Here is a 17,848-nt window from a genome sequence, read left to right on the forward strand (position 1 = left end):
CTCCCCAACTAGACACTGAGGTCTACAAGGAAATGGATTGGATTTCTTTGACTTATTGTAAATCCTCACTCCTTATTGCATGTTGATTCTTCCCTTCAACAAATATTTATTAAGCAATGGATATGTCAGGCACCGAGTGTAAAACAGGGAACAAGACAGACGGGATTTCTGCCTTCATGGGGAGGGGCCAACACACACAAAAATAAGGCAGCATTTCAAGAAGACACACTGGTGTGATGTAAGCAACAGCGATGAGAAAAAAAGGGAGGAGGTATGGGGGGGCAGCATTTGCAAAGCATGGTCAAGGAAGGTTCACGGGAAAAAAAAAAAAAGAGGAAGGTTCATGGGAGCTGAGAGGTGGAGCCAGACCTTGGAGGTTCAAGCAGGGGGACCAGCCAGGGTAAAGGCCTGGAGGCAGGAGTAGGTGTGGGTTAGAAGGACAGTGCAAACTTCTATTTGTTTAATAGAGAAAGAATGAACACGCTCAACCAAGAGTGATGCTGGTGGCTTTCTCGTGCTTCCCCCCGCCCCAGCAACTCCCCACATCTGCCACGCAGGTATTATTACAGGCATCTTCCTGGTGAGGCCAATCCAGAGAGCAGTTACTCATTGGAGACCACACTGGAAGTGAAGGCAGAGGGAGCCTGATTCCCACTCCATTAGGAACGTCCCCTCTCCCCTCTCCAGCAAGGTGCTTTGATCACTATCATACCGAATTCGTGAATGACTTTTGCCAGACATTCAAAACACACGTGGACTCTAGGTCTGTGTACTGAAAATTGGGTGTGTCTACCTGTGCTTTAGCCAAGATCTCCAGCGCCTGCTTTGTATTTTGTCGAGGTTCTGGACATCGCCTCAAGGGTCAGTTCTCCAACTTGAATCACAGGCCGAGCCGGAGAGTGCCTGCCCACTGAGTACTTTGAGCTCCTGGGGCGAGCTTGCACGTGGCTGTCCCCAGGGGCCTGGTGTGGGGCAGGGGCGAGCTCCCCGTAGGACAGCTGGGGCGCCCGCGCGCGCTCTGGGACCAGCTTCCCCGAGCAGGACGGGAACGAGGGCGAGGCGAGCGTAACATTTAAAGGAGTACCCAAAAACCGTGGAGCCAAGATAAATAATATTTTAATGCATTTTTTTTAAACATCAAAACGAATCCTCCAAAGTCTACGGTGAACAAAATAGCAAAACGTTACTCGCGGGATAGGGCATCTGCAGCGCCCCCAGGCTCTGAGACGAGAGTCGCGGGGCTGTACGGGGCGCTCCGGCTGGGCAGGGACCTGGGGCGCCCCCTCGGCTAGGGCGCGCCGGGGGCCTCCAGCGCGGGGCCCTCCTGCGCGGGGCCCAGGATAGGGAGGCTGGCTGGCGGGCGGGCGGGCGGGGTGGTGCCTCCGCCCCCCGGCCCGTCCTCCCTCCACCCCTCTCGGGCCTCTCCCCGGCGCCGAGTCCCTTCCGAGTCCGGATCCGCGCCGTCTTTTGCGGCGGCCCGCACGGGGCCCAGCTGACGGGCCGCGTTGTTTACGGGCCGAGCAGCCCTCGCTCCCGCCGCCCGCCCGCCACCCGCCAGCCCAGGTGCCCGCCCGCCTGTCCGCACGTCCGTTTGTCTGCGCGTCCGTTTGTTGGCGCGTCCGAAGACCTCAGCCCCCGAGCGCTCGGGGCCGAGAGCCGGGAGGCAGGGGCGCAGCGCGGGGCTCCGAGCCCTGAGATCGCGGGACGGGGCCCGGCCGCGGTGGCCCGGAGTCGGGGCCGCCTCCACCGGGCCGCGCCACCGGATTTGTAGCGGCAGAGGCCGCGCTCCCCTCCTGGGGCTGTTTCGAGGGCCCTCCCGGGGCTGTTTGAGGGCCCTCCCGGGCGGAGTCTGTGGCCAGTGGTCCGCCGGCGTAGAAGAGAAGGACGTGCGGCCCCAAGTGCCTCTCGGGCGGCCGCTTTGGAGCATGCACCCCGCGGGCCAGCGCCGCGCGCTCTGATCCTCCCGGACCCCGCGCTCCCACAGCTATGGGCGCTGGGGGCAGGCGGGGGGCGGCGGCCCTGCCGCTGCTGGTGGCCGTTGCCGCGCTGCTGGTGAGCGCCGCGGGCCACCTGTACCCTGGAGAGGGTGAGTCTGGGGGTCTGGGAGTGGGCGGGAAGCAGCGCGTTGGGGAGGGGACCCTTTGCCAAAATGGAACCCCCGCTGTGGCCTGAGAACCCTCCTCTGTGGGAGGGCTGGTAGCCGGGACAGTCGCTCCAGCTCCGCGGCGGGGAGGGGGGGCTCGGGAAGCCGCTGACCTTGGCCTTTGCCCGCCCGGGCTCGCAGCTCCACGCCCCGCGTGCGGGCACCGGGCTGGAGGAACCTTGCCCCAGTGCCTGCCTCTCCGCGGGCCCCTCTGCGGAGCGCTCCTCGAACCCGTGCCTGGACCTCCAGGAGCCCAACTGGCTCCGGAGACGGCCACGCGTCCTCTCTGGGTCGCCTCCCAGAAGTGGAGGGTCACTGGATAGCCTCAGGCAGCCAAATGCCCGGGACGCACACGGTTTGGAGCCAGAGTGGAGAGTGACCGACTTGGGGTGGGGGGGCCCCTTGGGGGTCCCAGCTGGTAGGTGATGCGACCCAGGGCCGGTAATTGTAGCATCTACCCCTTTCTTCCTGGTGTCTGTAGACTCAGGGCTACTCCTGACTTCAGGTCCGTGTTTCCACTTTTGGGTTCTGTTTCCAGATGTCGGGAGGCAAACTCTAGCGCCTTGGCAACAGCACAGTTGCAGTGGCAGAATGGTGTTGCTTTTATGATTCTTCTGGTTAGTGTCACCAGATGCCTCTGGCTGGTGGGTATTACCTCCCTGGACCCCTGAAGCGAGCCCCTCGAGGCTGATACTGTTGTTAGTCCATTTCACAGAGGAATAAACTGAGGCTCAGGGAGGATACTAACTCCCTGGCCCCAAAGTCAGTGCCAGAGGGAGGACTTGAACCTCTCCAGTGACTCTGGCCCAAGGCTCTGTACTGCTGCCTATGCCCCATGTCTCTGATAACCTCCTTCTTCCAGCTCTGCCCTTTTACCTGTCAACCCCCTGGGGGTCTCTAAGCTGTGGTCAGCCAAGCCCCAGGAGCTTGGCTCCTGGGTGTCCTTGGATGGGCAGCCTGCCAAGACAAACCCCAGCATCTTTCTTGAGCTTGAAGGCAGGTCTGCGGGTCAAGGACAGGAGAAACGTGTAAGAGAATATAGCTGAGGTTTCATACCACGTATGGCTGAGGTCCTGCTTTCAAGCTCTTTGTTGGGTTACTTCTTCAGATTTCTCCATAAAAGGAAATCAGTCGTGATGAGGAAGGGGTCAGGGAGGGAAAGAGCAGAAGCTCCTGAGTTCCCTGACCATGGGTGAGGTGATGAGAAAGTACACGCAGGGTTGTGAGTTGACAAACCGGGTTTGCTGAGCACCTTGGCCAATTAGGCAATGTCTCCAGGCACTCGAGTGCGTGGTATACAGTGGGTGTTCTGTGAAGGGAGGGTGGCAGTTGGTTTGAGTTCTTGTTAAAAATAAGAAACTCAAGACCCGTTGTTAGACCTATGTCAGGTTTTGTGTATGTGTGGTTCCCTGCTCCTCTGTTCCTTGTAGCTTTGGTAATTCATTGTGGATTTGTGCCTAGGCTTTCAAGGGTTACTACATAGATTTACCACTTCTTACATGTTTACATTTTCCACAAGGGTAGAGGCTTATGTTTCTTTTGCTCACTGCTACCTTTCCATAGCCTAGGAGGTGTTTGATAAATATCTGTTCTTCTTTTTTTTTTGGCCACACCCTCAGCATATGGAAGTTGCCACTGCCAGGAATTGAATCCTAGCCGCAGCTTCGGCAACCCCAGATCCTTTAACCCACTTCGCTGGGCTGGGGATTGAACCCACACCTCTGCAGCCTCCTAAGCTGCTGCAATGCGATTGTTAACCCACTGCGCCACAGCAGGAATTCCTGTTCTTTTTAATATTTCCTTTTTTAATTTTTTTTTTTTTTTTTTTTTTTTTTTTTTTTTTGCCACAGTATCCAGTGGCTTGATGTGGGATCTTAGCTCAGGGATTGAACCTGGACCGCAACAGTGAAAGTGCCGAGTCCTACCCACTAGACCACCAGGGAACTCCCTTATAAATATTTGTCCTTCACTCCTATCCTTCCTGGTCTTGCCAGTAATCCAAGTCATCGCTCCTTAATGCTCTAGATAACACCTAACTCACAAGAAGAGGAGTAAACACTCTGCGGGTGCTATTCTGAGCACTTTACGTATGTAATCTAAGTCGTTTCCTCACCGCTGTGCTGTGGGATAAGGTTCATTGTCTCTTTCAAAGGTGAGGAGATGTGATGAGGTGGCAGAGCTGAGATTCAAACTGCAGCTCATCTAGCTGCAGAGCACCTGTTTCTTAATTAAAGTGTCTTCTTTTGGATCTGACCCTTCGCACTCCAACCCGGTGGTCAAGGTTAACGGAATATGATGGAATAAATGACACGTGATGTCCTTTGGAGGTTTGGGGCGGACAGGGGAAACTTTACAAATGGTTAATCCCCAACATCAGCTGGTACGGCAGTTTGGCTGGGTGGAAGGAAATCAGTGGGATTTTTAAGGAATGAGGAGCCTCTCGGAGACATCACGTGGGATGTACCACCCCCACCGTCTCGTCCGGTGGAGTCTCTGTTGCTCGGCTGAACTGGGCATTGGCTTTCCCGTCCATTTCTACTCCAGTGGACCCACTCTGAGATGACCTGGGGCCATCGCAAAGTCCGAGCATGAAGGCAAGGGGGGATTCATTGCAGTGAAAACCCAGAGTTCTTTTTTGTGGGGAGGAGGTGTCCGGCAAGTTGCTTCGTTGAGACATGAGAATGTTCCTTTCGGATCCCCCTCATTTCTCGAGGGCGGCCCCCAGGTGATTTTCTTGTGCATTCTCTTTTGCACCCCGGGACCCTCAAAGCAGAACTGCTGCTCGCTGGGTCACCTCCCCCGGGGTTGTTCCTAGTCTTTGCTTCCCTCCTGGTGACCCACTCCTTGTCCCTGCCCTACTCACTTGTAGAGGTCACTGGGGTGAGCCCCCTAGAGCTCCTGCCTCACCCCACTCGGTCCTTGATGTCCATTCCTTTCTCGTGCGAGCAAAACCTCTCAATTTTTGTGCTCTCGACACTTGGGGTTCTGTGTTCTTAGTTGCAGGGGGCTGTCCCGTGTACTGTAAGAGACTGAGCACCGTCCCTGGTCCCTACCAGTCCCGTAACACCTCCTGTCTCCAAGTCATGACCACCCAGAGTGTCCCTGGACATTGCCAACTGTCCTGAGTTGAGAACCACTGCATTTGGGGAGATAACATTTGCCTTGTCTAGGACACTGACCCCCTGGGCACCCCCCCCCAGTCCACTCTTTTTGTTCAGGGATCTTCGTCCACCCAGGAGCCTTTTCCTTTTCAGCCTGTGAACACTCAAGACTCCCCTGACCCCATCACCCACCACCTTGCCTTCCCTGGACAAGCCCCTCCCCTAGACCGGTCCTCACCACCCTCGCTCTTTCACCTTTCACCCACTGCTCTGCCCACGGCGTCTGGCTTGTGTCTCCATCACTCTGCTGATGGCTCTAGAAGAGGTCATCCCTCACCTCCCCATTGCCACCTCACCCCAGGTGACTTCTCTGGGCTTGCTTGCTGCCCTTCCCTCCCACTGGATGGCGCTCTCTCCTGGTGTGTTTCCACCCGCGCCTGGCTGTCCCTGTCCCCTGTCTTCCTTTCCTGGGCTAAAGTAAGAGATTAGCCCTCGCCTTCATAGAGGGCCATTCCCTACACTGACTCTCTCTCATTCACTTTTTAATTTATATGTGGCCAAATGCCTTTATCTAGAACAGGGGCCAAATCCTGCCCGCCCACTCCTGTTTTCGTAAATAAAGTTTTACTGGCACGTAGCCATGCCCCTTCCTTCATGCATCATCTATGGCTGCTTTTGTGCCTTAAGGGCAGAGTTGAATAGTTGCGATCGCGTGGCTCCCAACAATATTTACACTTGAGCCCTTTTTCAGAGAGAGTTTGCTGACTCCTGCTTGAGAAAAACTCCTGGAGCATGGTGATGACTTGCCTAATAGCCTGTGGGGTCACCACTTTGAATGAATCACATTCAATGCAATGCCCAGGGAGGCTGTTTTTCCCTTTTCAGAGCAAGCCCTGGTCAAGATATTTATACCATTTGCTCTCCTGAATGCATGGGTTCTGATGGTGAGAAAATAATAGTCATGTTCCCTTCTTATGGGTGTGTGTGCGTGTGGTCTTAGGATTTATTTGTTCAAACAGTCTTCTTGACATTGAATGGGGATTCCGTGCTATCAGCTCTGTCTCTAGTACCAAAACGAAGTGGTATCTGCCATGCACTGCTCTCTTGTGACCGCTCCTTATGTTAATTTCTATTAAGGACCCATCGGGGTGGCTTGGTTTATGTTTTGCTATTGGACCATACTTATGATTTTTAAGTTAAAATAATAACAGGTGGTGCATTCTCATTGCATAAAAAATTACAAAAGTATAGAGAGGAGAAAAACAAAAAATCCCTCTTTGTCCCTAAAATTGTTACATTTCTGTCCTGGGAGGGGACTATCAATTTAAGCAATTTATTTTATATTTTGGCCATGGCGTGCAGCAACATGATGTGGGATCTCAGTTCCCAGGCCAGGGACTGAACTCGGGCCAAGCAATGAAAGCATTGAGTCCTAACCACTAGACTACCAGGGAACTCTCTAAACATTTTATTTTTAAAATGGTCATACACTAAAATTGACTTCTCTCTCTCTCTCCCTTTTATTTTTTGGCCACCCTGTGGCCTATGGAGTTCCTGGGCCAGGGATCAGATCTGAACCCCAGTTGTGACCTATGCTGCAGCTGTGGCAACACTGGATCCTTAACCCACTGCTGGGCCCGGGATGAAACTTTCATCCTAGTGCTGCAGAGATGACGTTGATCCCATTGCACCACAGCGGGAACTTCAGAATGACTCTTTTTCTTTGGTGCACAGTTTCTGCATTTTAACCCCTGCATAGAGTTGTGTGGCCACTCTATCCATCCCCACCCAAACTCCTTCTGGCCATCCCAAGTCTTTACACTATCTCGCCTTGAAGCCCTGGCAACACCGATCTTTCTCCATCTCTAGACTTCAAAAAGTATCTTATAATTGGGTCAGTATTCTTTTTTATTTTGGCTGCCCCTGTGGCCTATGGAAGTTCCTGAGACAGGGATCAAATATGAGCAGCCACTGTGACCTCTGCCACAGCTGCAGCAATGCCAGACCCTTAACCCATTGTGCCATAGTGGGAACTCCTCAATATTCTTAAAATTGAAAACTTAAAAGTACTCATAAGAGATTCTCATTATTCCTGGATTCTGTATTCATGAATTCCCTTATTCGCTAAAATTTGTCACTCCAAAATAAACACTCAGTCCTTCAATGGTTATTCCCGGATATGCACTGAGCAGCGAAAAATTGGAATCACTTGACATAAGTGTTCCAGCTCAGATCAGACAATGTGACACCCTGCCTCTTGTTGCATCTCTCCTAAAGTAGATTCATAAATCCCCAAAGGTTAGGACAAGTATCCTTTAAACATTTTTTTCACAAGCCTACCCTTTATCGTTGTATTCAAGGAACATGAATTCGTCCAGTTGCTATACAAGTTTAAAAAAATTTTTTTTGAATTGACGTATAATTAATTTACAGTGTTATGTTGGTTCTGGTACATAGCAAAGTGATTCGGATATATATATATATATACACACACACACATATATGTTATATATAAACACATACACATATGTATAAAACATTACTTTCATAAACAAAGAGAATTTGCTGTAGGTGGTTTCCTATCACTGTGGTTTAAAATCTGTGAATTTGGCTTTGTCAACGCCCGTGTAGAAACCTTTGGAATGCATATCCCTTTTTTGTCATATTTTCATCCAGGCACAGATCCTTGGTTACCCCTTAGAAAGTTTATGAGATGGCACAAAACCCCTGGTCTGTGTTTCAAGGAGGGGTGTCTTGTGTTCTGCTGACCCTGGTGCTGGGGGAGTGCCCCAGTAGTTTTGGGGGGTTTTAGAAACATATTTTTGTTTTTTTGGCAGAGCAAGATTTCCTGCCTTGTGTTGCCAAACGCAGACTGGATATGAGTTCCAGTTGGAGTTCAAGGCGGACTGGCGAGGATTAAACTTTGATTTCATATCTGGATTTTCCTTCCAGTCCCTTAAGGGTATAGTGTCATAGTGGGTTTATAGGGTAACTTCTGTTTTCTGTTCAGGGATAGCAGCCTGTTACCAGGAGATTCTTGCTTCTGTCCTGTGCCTTGGTGGGAATGTGGAAAACACAGGTACTTTCCAAAAACTGCATTCGTTAACAGTGCAGAAAAAGGTAGTGGTTGGACACAAAGGCATTAAGAGAGCAGGTCTGCACCTGCTTTCTGATGGCCTTTCTATGATTTCTTGTTGCTCATCTGTTTTTGAAGCTGTCTTATTTCCTTGCAGAAGATCAGAAAAAGGGATGAGTGCTTACTGGGATGTTCCTTCCTAATTATATCCAGTTACACTGTTTCGAAGACATCTGTCACTTCTGTGTTCTTGCAAGACTTTTCTTGATTTTCTTTCTGGTGTCCTCTGTGGCGCTATCCATCCTTATCTGTATACATGAGGAGGTAGGACTCCTGAAATGGCACGGAAGCCCCTTTTTATCCTATGGTTTGATGTGTGGTGTCCTTGGGATTACAGAACGAGGGAATGGAGTGGAGGAATGAGCCTAGATGTTCCAGAGCCTTCCGACAGGCTCATAGAAGGTGTTGGTGTCAGGGTAGCTGTGGGTCTTTGGTCCTCTCTCTGGTTCCCTGTCCTTGAATATTATGCTCTCCAGACTTCTCTCCCCCTCTTCCATCTTTTTCTCCTCTCGGTTGCCTTGACCCCTCCTGATTATATCACCGACTGTCGTCACTTCTGCCAGCACCTGCCACTCTTCTCAAGCTCCAGGTCCACTTTTTCCCAGTGCCCACTGGACCCATATCTGGGAGCATCCCAAAGACCCCATAGACTCAGCATACCACAAACTGAGCCTGTTGTCCTTGCCCCCCTAAACTGGTCCTGTCTGGTCCTCTCCAGGTTCATCAATTACGATCCCTTACTTCTCCCCCATCGACTCCACCTCCCTGGGGACCAAGTCCCATTGATGCGAATTCCCTAGTGTTGCTATGGTCTCACCTGCTTTCTTGTACCCACTCCCATGACAAGCCCTTTACACTGTGCTGTAGAGGTGGTTCCAGAGTGTCCCATCCTGTACCTTTTCCTCCCTGCTGCCAGAGAGATGTTTCTACTTCCTCCTCCAGCTTTTCAGTAGCTGCCAGCTCAATCCATTCCCTTGGAAGCTGAGCCTGGCCTCAGCTGGATGGTGTGCAATCTCACTTCCCCAAGCTCACAGCTGTAGTTCCTTGGGGTTCCCTGTTGGTCGCGTGCTTATGTTTGCTTCCTGTGTCCCAAACATCCTTTTTCCCCCTTTTCACCCATGGATGCCTGCTGCTTCCTCATGGAACCAGGTCAGAGGCCCCCTTCCTGCCCTCTCTGGCTTCATCACCACCCCATTCTCCCTCCTTTTTAATATAGACCAGGTGTATCTGCCTGGGTCCTCGTAGACATTGGTCTGCCCATTGGAGGTGCATTCTGGTGAAATGTTGACTACACGGATAAATGAAGCCATACTCTTAAGTGTATGAGCTTGATACACATTTGTCCAAAGCAGGAAGCAAAGTGTAGCCTAGAGGAGGCAGGTTCTAGAGAAGATAGGATGGCTTGAAGTTGGGAGCAGAAGATTTAGCTGGAGGAAGGAAGTTCCTGTTGTGGCTCAGCTGTAATGACCCTGACTAGTATCCATTAGGACGAGGGTTCAGTCTCTGGCCCCACTCAGTGGGTTAAGGATCCAGTGTTGCCTTGAGCTGTGCTGTAGGTCACAGATGTGGCTCGGATCTGGCATTACTGTAGCTGTGGTGTAGGTCAGCGGCTGCAGCTCCGATTCAACCCCTAGCCTGGAAACTTCCATATGCTGCAGGTGTGGCCCTGAAAAGCAAGGGGGGAAAAAAAAGCAAAAAAGAAAGAAAAAGATTTGGCTGGAAAAGAACTGCTATGGTCTGAATTGCTACCTCCCTCCCCTTTTATGGGTTGAAACCTTAGCCCCCAACATAATCTGTGTTTGGAGAGAGAGAGCTTTTAGGAGGTAATTAAAGTTAAATTAGGTCATTAGAGAAGGGTCCCAAAATGATAGGACTAAGTGGCCTTAAAAGGAGGAGAGAGAGACCGCTCCCTTTCTGTACACATGCACCAAGGAAATGCCATGTGAGGACGCCATCAGCAAGCCAGGAAGAGAGCGCTCAACAGAAACTGACCACGCTGGCTACCTTGATCTTGGACTTCCAGCCTCCCAGCTGTGAGAAGTAAATGTCTGCTGTGTAAGCCAACCAGTTAATGGTATCTTGTGGCAGCCTGAGCTGACCAAGAAAAGAACTGAGGTCAGAAGTGGCTTTGAAAGACAGCAGCTAGGAACTCAGGCTGGGTGTGGGTTCAGCTTCCTTTGAAATTCATGGGGGCCAGTTCACCATGCTTAGGGGGTTCCCTCTAGCAAAAATCAACTGCCCCCACGAAGGTGTCTGATGACATTGATCCTGCAGCAAAGTGATCAGGGAATGAATGGGTGGGACAGAAGAATGAGGGCTGGAGAGGGCCCCTGCTGGAGAGATGACCCTGGTTGGGTAGACAGTATGCAGTATGTCTGTCCTACCCAAGTGCTTACCATATCCTTGGGGACTTTGTGTGCGTGTGTGTGTGTGTGTGTGTGTGTGTGTGTGTCTTTTTAGGGCCACACCTGAGGTATAGGGAGGTTCCCAGGCTAGGGGGTCTAATCGGAGCCGTAGCTACTGGCTTACGCCACAGCCACAGCAACTCGGGATTCTAGCCAAGTCTTCTACCTACACCACAGCTCACAGCAATGACGGATCCTCAACCCACTGAGCGAGGCCAGGGATCGAACCTGCATCCTCATGGATGCTCGTCAGATGTGTCTCCATTGAGCCACAATGGGAACGCCTTGGGGACCTCTTTTAAAAAGCAGATTCTTGGGTGGGCCTGGCTCAAAGAGGTATTGATTCATTTGGTCTAGAGCTGGGCCCAGGAATATGAATTTTAAAATACACCTCCCTCCTCCCCCCTCTGCTGCTTCCTCAGGTGATTCTGATGCTGGTGGTCCCAGAGCACACTTTGAGAAACCCTGTGTGATAGCTATGAATGGTGATCAAGGTAAAATGAGATAATTTAGGGTGGGCTCTAATCCAATAAGACTGGTGTCCTTATAAGAAGAGGAGATTAGGACACAGACACACCCAGAGGGAAGACCAGGCAAGGATGCCAAAAATACGGCTGTCTATAAGCCAAAGAGGGAGGCCTCAGAAGGAATCAGTCCTACCGATCGATCCCTTGATCTTGGACTTCTAGCCTCCAGAATTAGGAGAAAATAAATGTATCTTGTTTAAGCCACCTGGCCTGTGGTCCTTTTTTAGGGTAGCCCCACTGGACTAACTCACTGGGTTTAAATCCCAGCTCTGTCTTGTCCTTGCTTTGTGACCTTGAGGAGGACATGTTCTTCCCTGAGCCTCCATTTCTTTCCTCTTCTCTCTTGGTGACTGTGTCTTGCCTGTTGCCCACATTCCAACCTTGTGCATCTCACTTCTGGGGATATTTACTGCCCTTCCATGTCTAGCAGCTTCCACCGGAGTCCATCTCTCATGTTCTGGCTGAAGTCAATGTTAAGAGCTCATCTCGCAGGCGGGTGGAATCTTAAGAGTACCTGGTACCTGAATATGCCCACCTTCCAATTTCTGAAGGGAATACATCTGGGAACTTGTTCCACGTAACTTGGAATCGAGAACTAGTGCATAAACCTGGCCAGACCCCAGTTTCTCCTCAATTCTTCATACGTTGAATCATGCGATCATCATCATTCACAGGTGAGATTGGGTGCAAGGCTCAGGATTCTGCAGCTGGCAGGTGCCAGTGCTGGAGTGCCCTGAAACTGATGTGAGTGGTGGCCTGACACCTGAACTCAGGGCTTGTTGGCCAGGACTCCTGACATTTGGAGGAAGCAGTGTTAAGACTGGAAGGAGTGCAGGGAGGAACCTGTGGCCCCAGAATAGGTCACCAGGGAGCGTTTGAAGAACGTGGAGACTAAGGAATGAGTGCATTCAGGCTCGAAAGCAGAAAGTATAAAACTCTTGGAGTTCCCGTTGTGGCGCAGTGGTTCACGAATCTGACTAGGAACCATGAGGTTGTGGGTTCGGTCCCTGCCCTTGCTCAGTGGGTTAACGATCCGGCGTTGCTGTGAGCTGTGGTGTAGGTTGCAGACGCGCCTCGCATCCGGCATTGCTATGTCTCTGGCGTAGGCCGGCGGCTACAGCTTGGATTCGACCCCTAGCCTGGGAACCTCCATATGCCGTGGGAGCGGCCCAAGAAATGGCAAAAAAGACAAAAAAACAAAACAAAACAAAAAATAAAAATAGAAAGTATAAAACTCTGAGCGTTGTAAAGGAGTTTCAAAATCTCTATAGCTTCTTCCCAGCGCCTCAGGACTTCTCCTTTGCTGTTTTCGGGGTGGAGAGAAAACCAGGGGAGAGGGGATATTTTCTAAGACAAATGTCATGTCGGTCTTCTCTCCTTCTGGAAAGTTCTCAGATTCCTCTGGCCGAGGAGAAAATTCTAGAACAGCGCTGTCCAACAGGACGTTGTGCTTGGATGGAAATGGTCTGTAGCTGCCCTATCCAATATGGCGGCCACTGTCCACATGGGGCGCTTGAAATTGTGGCTGGGGTGACTACCTTTTTCACTTTTATTTAATTCATTGAAATGTAAATGTGAAACATGTGAATGTAAAGTTTGATTTAGCTTTAGTTGATTGAAATGTCAAAAAAAAAATCAATCCTTGATTCTGTTATTGAAAAACTCTTTAGTCTGTTGGGAACAACTTGGCGATACAAAGAACCTACATATTCAGTGATTCATTTTATGAAATCTGCCTACACAGATCGAGTATTTCGGATCAAAATTTAGCATCTGAATCGAAACATGGTGCAAGTGTGTAAAACACATGACATTTCGGAGGCATAGTGCGAAAAAAAATCCTGTAGATTTTTTTAGTTTAGCCTACGCGCTGAAGTGAAGTTTTGGAATAGATTGGATTAAATTACATATATTTCATTTCATTGTTTCTTTTGTACCTTTTTAGAGAAAAATTGAAATGAAAGTCCATATATGGCTCATATTGTTTCTGTCAGACAGAGCCCACACACCTTGGTGACCCATAAGGATGACCCATAGGGATGATGGGTGACCCATAGGGATCACCCATAGGGATGGCTAGTTTGCCATTGCCCTGACCTAACAGTGAAGTAGGCAGAACTGAATAATTCCTATTGCACTATTTGTGTAGGTTTTAGTCCTGGCATCTCCTCCTCCAGGAAGCCCTCCAATTGTCCCAGACTAGTCAGATGATTTGTTTTTAGGATCTCGTCTGGACCTTGAAGCTGTCCTTGAAGGTATCTTCCTCAGTTTTTCAGTTGATTTGGGTAGTTAATAGCAACTAGTAGTCTGTGAGATCAGGCAGCCTCTGTCCTATTCCTTGAAGCACTTCTAGTACCTGGAACAGCAGAAACAGGTCCTCAGCTGATAGTTGAAGGAGTGAAGGAAGCCAAGTGTGTTTAACAAGCTTCCTCCCTGTTATCACTGCATGAAAATGATTTCTGGGAGTTCCCGTTGTGGCTCAGTGGTTAATGAACCTGACTGGCATCCATGAAGACATGGGTTTGATCCTTGGCCTTGCTCAATGGGTTAAGGATCTGGCATTGCCGTGAGCTGTGGTGTAGGTTGCAGACGCAGCTCGGATCCTGCGTTGCTGTGGCTGTGGTGTAGGCCGGCGGCTACAGCTCCGATTGGACCCCTAGCTTGGGAACTTCCATATGTTGCGGGTGCTGCCCTAAAAAGACAATAAACAAAAACAAAAACAAAAAAGAAAATTATTTCAGGAGTTCCCATTGTGGTTCATCAGGTTAAGGATCCAATGTCTCCATGAGAATGTGGATTTGATCCCTGGCCGTGCTCAATGCATTTTGGATCTGGCTAGGTCACCAGTGCAGCTTGGATCTGATGTTTCTGGCTGTAGTGTAAGCCTCAGCTGCAGCTCTGATTGGTTTCTAGCCCAGGAACTTCTATATGCCATAGGTGCAACTATAAAAAGAAAAAAAAAATCCTTATTTTCTTATTCACCTGCTTTTTTCTTAGGTATGTTTTTGAAAGAACAAAGGTGGTGACACTGTAACAGAACATAAACCTGGCATTTGCTTGCTGGATTGGAATCCTAGTGTTACCACTTAAAACTCAGCTTGTGTGTCTTGATGTGCTCATCACAAAAATGGGTGTGAAAAAAATGGCATGTTCTCAGGGATTATTTTTAGAATTCAGCAAGAGACCATGGCTGGGAGTTCCCGTGTAGCACAGTGGTTAAGAACCTGACTGCAGAAGCGTGGGTCACTGTGGAGATTTGGTTTTGATCCCCAGCTGGTGCAGTGGGTTAAAGGATCCAGCATTGCCGTAGCTGCAGCTTAGGTTGCAGCTGCAGCTCGGATTCAGTCCCTGGCCTGGGAACTTCCATATGCTTTGTGCACGCCCATTAAAAAAAAAGAGAGAAAGTGCCTGCCAGAATGTGGCCAAGTGCTTTACATAGTAAGTGTATTAGCTGTCACTAGGACCCCCCCCTTTCCCCCATCCTCACTGACCTTCCCTACCTGTGTATAGAATGGCAATTAGCCAGGTGCCACTTGTTAAGACCCAGAAGCATCCTTCCATTCCCACCCAGAGGTAGTAAAAGCCAGTGGCAAGGTCTGACATCAGTTGCTGGCACCATTTGTAACATCCTCTGGATATTTTCTGTCCTAACATTAAATTGCTCTATTGTCTCAGGCTAATAGGGGCACATACGGCTGTAATGAGTTGCGTTAAGAGTCACTGGAGGTTTTTTTATTTTATTTTATTTTTTTATTTTTGTCTTTTTGCCATTTCTTGGGCCGCTCCCACGGCACATGGAGGTTCCCAGGCTAGGGGTCGAATCGAGGCTATAGCCGCCGGCCTACGCCAGAGCCACAGCAACGTGGGATCCGAGCTGTGTCTGCAACCCACACCACAGCTCACGGCAACGCCAGGGCCAGGGATCGAACCCGCAACCTCATGGTTCCCAGTCGGATTCGTTAACTACTGAGCCACGACGGGGACTCCCAGTTTTTTAAAAAAAGCAATTCTTTGTTGTCCCCTACAATTATAATCGTTTAACTTTTTAACAACAACTTCATTGAGATCTAAGTCAATACCATACAATTCACTCATTTAAAGTTTACAATTCGGTGGTTCTTAGTCCGTTAATCCATTCACAGCATTGTGCAACCCTCGCTACAATCAATTTTAGAATGTTTTCATCACCCGAGAGGAAATCCCATGCTTTTTAGCTGTCACTCCTCATTCCCCCCCCCACCCCGCCCCCAAGCCCCTGGAAACCACGAATATGCTTTCTGTGTCTGCGCATTGGCCTCTTCTGGACGTTTCATGTACATGGAATCATGGCTCATGCGGTCTTTTGTGACTGGCTTCTTTCACTGAGCATCATGTTTTCAAGGTTCCTCCCTGTTGCAGCAAGTGTTAGTGCTTCCTCCCTTGTTATTGATGAATAATCTTCCTTTGTATGGACATGCCATGTTTTCTTTATTCATTTATCAAGTTCATGGACATTTGGCTTGGTTCCACCTTTTTTGCTATCACGAATAATGCCGCCATGGGCATTTGTACACATATTTCTATGTGGACTTGAGTTTCCTTTCTCTTGGGTATCTACCTAGGAGTAAAGTTGCTGGGTGATACTCTTTGCTTAACCTTTTGAAGGATGGCTAGACTCTTTACCACCACAGCATCTGCTCCATTTTCCATTCCTATCAGTAACATAGGAGGATTTTGATTTCTCTATGTCCTTGTCAACACTTGTCGTTGTCTTGTCTTTTAAATTTTAGCCATCCCGGTGGGAGTAATGTGGTATCTCACTGTGGTTTGGATTTGCACTTCCCTGACACCCCTCAGCTGGTTAATCTTTGAATGCACTTTCATATATGGTTTTGGTCCTGCCATGGCTTGGGGAGGATGGTGAGCCAGTGTTCTATGCACCGGCACCAGTTTCACAGGTGTTTGTATGTGTGTGTGTTTGTATAACAAGAATATGAAGCTCAGGCTTGAGAAACCCAGATCTGTGGCCAATTCTAAACAGTGCATTGCTAGATATAATATAGGACACCAAGTTACATTTGAGTTTCATATAAACAATGAGTCATTTTAAGGATAAGTATATCCCAAACGTTGTATGGGATATACTTATCCTAAAAAGTACTTGTTGCTTATATGAAATTCAAATGTAACTGCATATCCTGCATTTTTGCTTGTTAAATTTGGCAACCCTGAATGTTACTGGTGGGCCATATGTCCTTGGGTGATTGGCTTTGCCTCTCAGAGATCTGTTGGGTGTGGATGGAACTTTTTGGGCACCGTCAGTGGTGCCTGTTCAGACCTCTGTATGTAGATGTTGCTGCTGTGACTGAAGTTGGAAGCCTTGGATAAGACTTGGGTGGCATGAGTGTGTGCGGCTGGAACTGGCATCCTGGTCCCCTTAAAGCTACCTCCCAACTTCTGAGTGAGTGAGTGTGTGTGTGTGTGTGTGTGTGTGTGTGTGTGTGTTTTGGCAAGGAGAGACTGTCTGAAGAATTCAGTTCTGAGGAATGTTAACTCCAGTATAAGGAGCACAGGAGGAGGGGAAGATCCAAATAAGTGTTTGGAGGAAAAGAGATCAAATAAGGCTGCCTGGAGGAGGGGGCATTTGAACGGCATCTTGAAGGATAATGAACTGGATTTAGAAATAGGGAGCAATGGAGTTCCCATTGTGGCTCAGCAGGTTAAGAACCCAGCATAGTGTCCAGGAGGATGTGGGTTTGACCCCTGGTCTTGCTCAGTGGGTTAAGGATCTGGCATTGCCACAAGCTGCAGTGTAGGTTGCAGATGTGGCTCAGATCCCATGTTGCTGTGGCTGGGTTGTGGGCTGGGAGCTGTGGCTCTGATTCCACCCCTGGCCTGGGAACTTCCATATGCCATGGGCACAGCCCTAAAAAGAAAAAAAAAAAAAGAAATATGGAGCTGAGGTATTAAGGACTTTGACAACCAAAGGGCATAGGGCTACTCTGTACAGTTGCCACTAGCCACATATGTCTATTTCCAATTAAACTAGCTAAAGTTAAATCAAATATTCAGTTCCTCAGTCTTACATTAGCCACCTTTCAAGTGCTTGACAGCCACAAATGGCTGATGGCCTCCATTGTGGCCAGTGCATGTATAGAACACCTTTAGCATGGGACTTTGTTGGACTAAGGCAAGGGTCACTAAACCTCAGGGGAAAACAGCAGCCCACAGCCTGCTTTTTAAATAAAGTTTTATTGGAACACAGTCATACGCACTTGCTCTCTCTGGCTGCTTTTGAGCTCTAACAGCAGAGTGGAGTAGTCTAGCTGGAGACTGTCTGACCGCAAAGCTGAAAACATTTACTATCTGAGCCCTTATAGGAAAGATTTGCCCACGCCGGTTTAGGGGCATGAGGGCACAGAGCCTCGAGGTGAGCATGATATGTTTGGGAGAAATAAACCACGACAAAATAAATAGCGGATGTTAATCCAGCCCCTCCTATGTGCCACCCCTTGTTCGGGTGCCTGCATTATTGCACCCACTCCTCTTTGTAGGTC

General features: G+C 49.3%; 1 protein-coding gene across 4 annotated transcripts in view; it reads left to right on the top strand.

The window, feature by feature from the left end:
- The window catches only part of INSR (insulin receptor), a 142,715-nt gene continuing 126,383 nt past the window's right edge, over positions 1,517-17,848 (top strand). For 2 of the 4 annotated variants that reach the window (XM_021083940.1, XM_021083942.1), the window contains exon 1: positions 1,517-2,086. In XM_021083940.1, coding sequence (XP_020939599.1) covers positions 1,987-2,086 — 100 coding nt within the window. In that variant the 5' untranslated portion in view covers positions 1,517-1,986. The remainder of the gene's footprint in view (positions 2,087-17,848) is intronic. The other 2 variants (XM_021083941.1, XM_021083943.1) reach the window with 1 other exon arrangement.

This window comes from Sus scrofa, chromosome 2 (assembly GCF_000003025.6).
Source record: "Sus scrofa isolate TJ Tabasco breed Duroc chromosome 2, Sscrofa11.1, whole genome shotgun sequence".
Classification (NCBI taxonomy): Eukaryota; Metazoa; Chordata; class Mammalia; order Artiodactyla; family Suidae; genus Sus; species Sus scrofa.